An 8,004-nucleotide genomic window follows, 5' to 3' on the forward strand; every position below is an offset into this window, starting at 1 on the left:
GCTTCCTTGATGTTGTGGTTGTGAGTTCCTGAGTGTAACAGCTAGATCATGTCCAGAGGACAACATTTCACAGTACTCAGCATCCTCTGGCTTTGCATCCCTTCTACCTTCTTTTCCATGATTCAAACTCTTTTATGGAGCCAGCATTACCCTGGCAACAAAGTCAGACAAAGACACTACACCAAAAAAATATAAGCTAACATCTGTGGCAACTATAGAGGCATACATCCTCGACAAAACGCCTGCAAACTGAATTCCTTAGCACATTAAAAGGGTTATTCACGATGGTTAAGTGGGATTTACCCCTGGGATGTAAGGACATACATAAATCAGTCTGTACAATGTGTCACTTTAACATGCTGAAAGACAAAAACCCCGTGATTATCTTAACAGATGCTGAAAAACAATCAAGATCCTTTCATGATGAAATCTCAATGAATTAATTGTCAGCAGTTTCTGCTGTGAAGGAGCAGGCAGGAGCAAGCTTGCAGAAAGGAGAGAGCACTGCGAGAAGCTTCTCTGGGGCTGAAGAGACGACTCAGTGGATCATTCGCTCACTTGTACATGCAGAGCGTTTGGATTCTGTTCTCAGCACCCACGTGGCAGCTCACAATCCACAGCAGTCGCTCCAGTTCCAGGGGATCTGTGAAGGCACCAGGCGTGCAGTTGTTGCCTGTACAAGTGTGAAGGCAGAGTACACAGAAAGTAAATAAATAAACAAAAGTTTAAAAAGAAGCTTTTGCCTGCCTATCCTCCCTTTTAATTCCTATCAGGGCCTCAGGGCACCTGCCTCTTCCTTCATATCTTCTGCCTCCCCTTTCCTCACGTTCTAGCTCATCCCCCCCCCCCACACACACACGGGAGGGAGGGAGGGAGGGAGGGGGAGGGAGGGAGGGAGGGAGGGAGGGAGGGATGAATGTGTAGGCAACACATTAGTGGTACCAATCCTAAATAAAATGCTAAGAACAGATTGACTTTACCAAAGTATTAACAATACAGTGACAATCCTAAGGCCATAGAGAGAAAAAAGAAAGCAATAAATGTGTAAACTAGAGATGTTTACAGTTTTAGGCTTATCAAGTCTGAGATCTGTTAATAACTGCTTTCATATTATGGGATGTGTAAATCAAAGTTTATTTTTTTAATTTTTGAAATGGGAATCTCACTATGTAGCCTAGACTGGCAATGAATTCACAATGCTTCTGCCTCAGACTCTGGAATACTGAGATTTACAGACTACAAATCAACTACAAGTGAATTACTTTGTTGTGTAAAATCAGGTATCTACATATTTGGGGGTGCTATTTCTGGGCTCTGTTCTATTGATCCGTTTGCATATACATATATAAGTTTATTTTTAAAGATTTATTTGAGGCATGCAGATCTCTGTGAGTTCAAAGCAGCCTGGTCTATATAGTTTTTTCCAGTCCAGCCAGAGCTAAATAGACCTTGCCTAAAGGAGAAGAGGAGGATAATAGAATAAAGACACAAACCGCCATGCCTGGTCTTTACTGTTTTCACAGTGATGGGACATTAACTCGATTACTGTGGCTTCATACTAAAATGGAAATCATGTAGTGTTAGACCCAAAATTTTGTTCTCCATAGTTCCTTGATATATTTTAGGTCCTATGATTTTCCCATAGGAAAAAATATTTATTTTTTTATGTGCTTGAATTTTTGCTCAAATGTATATCTGTGTATCACATGTGTGACAGTGGAGGCCAGAAGAGGGCATCAGATCCCCTGGAACTGTAATTACAGATGATTGTGAGCCACTGAGTAGGTTCAAACCATCTCTCCAGTCCCTAAACAGTCTTTTCATTTGAATGATGAAATCCACTACTTTGTATGTTAACTTAAAAAATTAATTAGAAAGAAAAGGCAGGATCTGGAAGGAGTTGGGAGAGGGGAAAATGTGGTCAAAATAGATTATATGAAATTATCAAAGAATAAATAAAGACATTTTTAAAAGGAAAGAAAATGAATTTTATTAAAAAAAAAAAGTCAGCATCAAGTCCAATAAGAACATGTCACCAAGAGCTTACAACATACAAGGCCTTGTCCTAAGTGCCTTGCCTATGTTAACTGATTTAATTCTTGTAAAACAGTTCTCTTGGTTTCCGTTGTTGTTTTCTTGAGACAAGGCCAACCCTGGTCTACATAGTGAGTTTCAGGCCAACCCTGGTCTACTTAGTGAATTTCAGGGCAACCAGAGCTACACAGAGATCCACCTGCCTCTCCCTCCCAAGTGCTGGGATTAAAAGCGTGCACCACCACATCCAGCTAAACAATTCTCTGTTATTGTTGTCTTAGTCTTGTTATTACAAAGGAGGAAACCAAAGCCATGAGTGGTAAATAACTACACTCACACAGGAAAAAACAGACCTCAGATTTGAACCCAGTTGGCCCAGCCTTAGTGCCACACAAGGCAGTGACACTAAATTTCCTCTAATAAAATCCCTGACCAGAACTAAGGGAAGTCACTGTACCCAATCAAATATGGTCAGCACAAACACAGGAGGCCAACAAAGAGCTTAACTATAGAAGATGAATTCCAATGAAAACCCAGGCATAATTTCATTGTGATCTTTCTGCCTGTGTATTAAACCATCCTTAGCTTCCTGGTTCTCAGTGATACAGGAAGGATAGGGGAAGAGTGTCAGTTGCATGACTGAGAAGGCCACTCTGGAGTGAATGAATCAGACTAAATTGAAGAATCACGTGGTTTTCATTGACTTGGTCTTAATGACATTAGATCAAGGAAGGCCAAAAAAAAAAAAAAAAAAAAAAAAAAAAAAAAAAAAAACAAGAAAATGTCACTTTCTAAGGGCCAGTGAGTAAAGGGGTCCAGCCCAATAATATCCTGATTGGGCTCCCATTGTAAGATTCTTCTTATTTAAAAATAGTCACCATGGGGCTGGAGAGGTGGCTCATCTGTTAAAGGCACTACTCCTCTAGAGGTCCCTAGTTCAGACCCCAGCAACTACATGGCAGCTCACAACCCTGTGACTCCAGCGCCAGGGGATTCAACACCCTCTTCTGGTCTCTGGGGGTATTCTCACATACACAGAAATAAATGCAAAAATAAATCTTTTAAAAAATAAGTAAAATAGTCAATGCAATTAATTGAACTTGGAAGTTGGCAAATGCCAAACAAGAACAGGGAGAGCAGCTTGTCCCCAGTGGTACTGGGAAGATGGCCAAAAGTGGCAAGAGGGTGAGGGATGGATAAAAAGCAGAATGAAGGTCAAAGGTGGTTCAGCTGTAACAAGCATTTGCTGAATTTGGATCCCAGCACCCACACCATTCAGTGCCTGTAACTCCAGCCCCAGGAGATCCATCGCCCTCTTCTGGCCTACATGGGTACCAGCACTCACATGTACGACCCACACAGACACACACAAACAAAAATAAAAATAAACCTCTTTTTTGGATGCTGTTTTGTTTTTGTTTTTCAAGACGGGGTTTCTCAGTGTAAAGGTCCTGGCTGTGTTGGAACTCACTCTGGAGACCAGGCTGGCCTCCAACTCACAGAGATCCACCTGCCTCTGTCTCCTGGGTGCTGGGATTAAAGGAGTGCGCCACCACATCCAGCTAAATAAATCTTTTTTGAGAAAATCGGGTGAGGAAGTTTACCACCAAGTTGGCCAACCGCAGTTTGATCTCCAGAACCCTCATGGTGGAAAGAATCAACTATGGCAAGTTGCCCTCTGACCTCTACTTATACACCAAGGACCGTGCCTATCTACCATAGGTAAACAAATAAATGTGATACACACCTATAGATGAAAGAGACACACAAAGCTAGAATCCCTCTGACTCAGAAAATAACTGGACCAATTCATCCAGTTTAACAATAGCCAAATTACTTTTTTTAAAAGTAACTTTGCAAATTGAGAAGCTAACAAGTGTTCTAGCTGTTTCTTCAACCCAAACCACAAACTGTGTAGTAATGGAACCTATGAATAACATGTTTAAATCCAAAAAGTTTGAAATTAGGAGGGGGAAAAAAGGTCTCATAGCCAATAAGTAAGGGAGTCTGGCTCCAAAAGCCAGTCCTGGTGGATGTGTGGTCCTAGCACTTGGGAGGCTGAGTCAGGAGGATTGGGATCTTGAGGCTGCTAAGGATACACAGTGAGACCTTGTCTCAAAAAACAAAACAAGGGGAACTAGAGAGGTGGCTCAGCAGTGAAGAGCCAACTTTTGGGTTTTTTGTTGTTGTTTGTGTTTTGTTTGGTTGGTTTGGGTTTGGGTTTGGGTTTCTTTTGTTTTTGTTGTTTGGTTTTTTTTTTTTTTTTGGCTTTTGGCTTTTGGCTTTTGGCTTTTGGCTTTTGGCTTTTGGCTTTTGGCTTTTGGTTTTACAAGACCTGTGTATCCCTGGCTGCCCTGGAACTTTCTCCATAGACTAGACTGGCCTCAAACTCACAGAGATCCTCCTGCCTCTCTCTTCTGAGTGCTAGGATTGAAAGTGTGCATCACCACCACCCAGCATGACGGTTTTTGTTGTTGATGTTTTGGTTCTATTGTTGTTGTTGTTTGTTTGTTTTTCAAGACTGGTTTTCTCTGTGTAGGGCTGGCCATCCTTGAAGGGACTCTAGCCCACTAACACATGTGGCTCTGTCAGGCCTTGCCCTTCTCCCCAATTCTCTCTGCCTTGCTAAAAACTGTTAGATTATGTTGCTGAAGCTAGTCCTCAAGGTCCATTTCTTTATTTGGCCACTCCCCACTTCTGAGGCTGACTACCAAGGTCCATCTATCAAAGTATTGAAATCAGCAATCAAAAGCCCCTTTTAATTAATATGCCCAACTAAAATTAAATACCTCATCCTAACATGAGGCTTTCCATTTTACCTTCATAAACTGCCATTTTCCTAAGTGCCACATCTGTCTCCTCTCTATCCAGAGGCAGTCAGTCCTTTGTCCTCTGGGACAAACACCCCTGCTCCCTTTCCCTTGTTCCCTTCCCCGTCTCCCTCTTCCTCTATCTCCTGTCTCTGTTCCTTATTCCACCCTCTTCCCTCTGGGGCAAACAAATCTCCTTTATGCTGAGAATTTGGTCTGAGAACTTGATCTTGGGGTCCTGAGCCGATACTTTTCCTTTCAATCCTGGAACTCACTCTGTAGACCAGGCTAGCCTCGAACCCAGAGATCTGCCTGCTTCTGCCTCTCGAGTACTGGGACTAAAAGAGTGTACCACCACTGCTTGACAAAAGAGCCAACTTTTTTTTTTAAGATTTTATTTATTTATTATGTATACAGCATTGTGCTTCCATGTATACACCAGAAGAAGGCACCAGAACTCATAACAGACGGTTGCGAGCCACCATGTGGTTGCTGGGAATTGAACTCAGGACTTCTGGAAGAACTGTCGGTGCTCTTAACCTCTGAGCCATCTCTCCAGCCCCAAGAGCCAACTTTTATAAAAAGGAAATTGTAAAGAACCAGAAGAATTCTCCCAAGGACTCAAGGTTTTCAAGATAGTTAAGAGAATACCATTTTGTGTGAGTGGTTTTTATTTTATATACATTTTATTGACATATTCATCATGGATAGTGATGTATATAATTTTGATACATGTGTATTATATGCTCTGATCATGTTCATTCTCCACTCTACTTTCTCCGTTTCCCCTCCCTCTGTTCCCATTCATTTCCTCAATCTTGCTTCTACCTTCATGTCCCCCTCATATGTGTGTGTGTGTGTATGAGATTTGATATATCTCATATAATTTGATATATAAATTATATGCTTGCCAAAAAAAAATAAGTGACACACTGGAAGACAAATGTCACACAATTTCAATTTTATGTGTAACGTAGAAATGATGAACTTATGGGAACAGAGAGCAGAATTGTGGCTATTAGGTTTCAATGTGAGTCTTTTAACAATGGGGAAACGATTGGTTTAAGGATATAAAACTGCAGTTGGACAAGAGGAATAGACTCTGTGAAGTCCTGAGGTCTACTGAAAGCATGATAAATTGGTTGATAACAATATGCTATATTTTAAAAGTTGTGAGATAGTATACTTTAAGTGTTCTCAAAACAAAAATGATGAATATGTGTGATATAACATGTTAATTGGTTTAAATTAGCCATGCCATTGTGAACATACTGTATTGTGTATCATAATTGTGCAAGACTTTATTTATGAGCTAAATAAATGAATGGAGAAAAAAAGAGATTTGATATATCTACATAAAATCTGGGGTTTATGAATGAAAGATAGCATGTAACATTTGTTTTTTTATCATCTGATTACTTTGCTTAATTTGATGATCCCCGGTTGCACTGAGTAACTGAGGCTGGCCTTGAGTGTGATTCTCTTCCCAATGGCTAGTATTAAAAGTGTGAGGAGTTGAGGCTGGAGAGATGGCTCAGAGGTTAAGAGCACTGCTTGCTCTAGCAGAGGTCCCGAGTTCAATACCCAGCAACCACATGGTGGCTTACAACCATCTATCACGAGACCTGGTGCCCTCTTCTGGCATGTAGGCAGAACACTGTATACATAATAAATACAAATAAAATTTTAAAAAAGTGTGAGGCCTCACTATACCCCGCTGGAAATAACCTTAATCTGAAGAACAAAATGTCTGTTCCTAATAGGAAAATAAAGTATTCACAAATTTCAAACTATGGATGAAATATTAGAACAAAGACATAATTAGCCCTGGCCAATGAGTAAAAGGCCTTTCTAGAGTCTTAGTCTCTATAAAACCAACAGTTCTTCTGGTAGATAGTTCCAGAAGCACTGCAGACCAGCAGGCATCCCATGGTTCACAGGGCGAGCTTGGGAACAAGTTCAGGGTGGCACCACAATGCTTTCTAAGGACGCATGAGTCTATATGATCATTCTATTGATCTCCAGCCCCAAACCTTCCTTAAGGCTTCCTTCACATCCTTGTTTCTCAAAGAGTAGATTAAAGGATTCAACATTGGGATCACCACTGTGTAGATGACAGCAACCGTACGGTCCTGGGTCAGGGAGTAGCTGGACTTTGGACGCAGGTACATAAAAAGTGTTGTGCCAAAAAAGAAGCACACAGCAGTGAGGTGGGACGAGCAGGTGGAAAACGCCTTGAACCTGCCCTGGCTTGAGTTCATTTGTAGGACGGTGATGAGGATTAAGAAGTAGGAGATCAAGATGGTGAGAGTGCAGCTCAGAAGGTTGAAACCGGCAAAAATGAAGAGCAAAATCTCACACAGTGAAGTGTCTACACAGGACAGGGACAGGATGGGTGGTCCATCACAGAAGAAATGAGTGACCACGTGAGCACCACAGAAGTTGAGACTGAAGATACAGCTTGTATGGATGAGAGAATTAAGAAATCCTGCGCTGTAGGAGCCCACAATCAGAGAGGCACAGACGTTAGGAGACATGATGGTTGGGTAGAGCAGAGGATTACAAACAGCCACATATCGATCATAGGCCATTGCAGCAATGAGATAGCACTCACTAGTGGCGAAACCCGCGTAGAAGAACATCTGAGCCATGCAGCCAAGGTAAGAGATTACCTTTCTCTTAGCCAAGAAGTTCATCAGGGTCTGGGGGACCACCGTAGAAGAGTAGCAGAAATCCAGGAAGGAAAGGCTCTTGAGGAGGGAGTACATGGGTGTGTGCAGAGTGACACTCACATGGATTAGCCAGAACATGATCAGGTTCCCCAACACAGTGATGGAGTACATGGCCAGGAATACCACAAAGAGTAGCCTTTGAAGCTGGGGGTCACTGGTGAGGCCCAAGAGTTCAAACTCCATCTCTTGGCTCAGGTTTGTCCTTTCCATATTTGTTCAGTGCTTTGGGGGTGTAGATAGACAGATGAACTACAGAAGTCAAGTTGAACAGACAGGCCTCACAGCACTACTTAAGGACAGCCTTCTGGAGATTAGGGTCTTCTGAAGAGATCTGGCTTTGTAGACAAGGATGCCATAGGAGAGGACCTTCTCTACTGGGTTGGTCAGTTGATTAGTAAGCTTTACAATGGGAAATGTGACAACTATAT

General features: G+C 41.9%; 1 protein-coding gene across 1 annotated transcript; it reads right to left on the reverse strand.

The window, feature by feature from the left end:
• Nucleotides 1-6,850: 6,850 nt before the first annotated feature.
• LOC100752638 (olfactory receptor 5AU1) lies at nucleotides 6,851-7,786 on the reverse strand. The gene has a single exon (XM_027386498.1). The coding sequence runs from the start codon at nucleotides 7,784-7,786 to the stop codon at nucleotides 6,851-6,853; it is 936 nt and encodes a 311-aa protein (XP_027242299.1).
• Between the last annotated feature and the right edge of the window lie 218 nt (nucleotides 7,787-8,004).

This window comes from Cricetulus griseus (assembly GCF_003668045.3).
Source record: "Cricetulus griseus strain 17A/GY chromosome 1 unlocalized genomic scaffold, alternate assembly CriGri-PICRH-1.0 chr1_1, whole genome shotgun sequence".
Classification (NCBI taxonomy): domain Eukaryota; kingdom Metazoa; phylum Chordata; class Mammalia; order Rodentia; family Cricetidae; genus Cricetulus; species Cricetulus griseus.

What these genes read in the sequence shown, in the direction of transcription:
- LOC100752638 (XM_027386498.1), bottom strand. Translation starts at nt 7,786, where the DNA reads ATGGAAAGGACAAACCTGAGCCAAGAGATGGAGTTTGAACTCTTGGGC.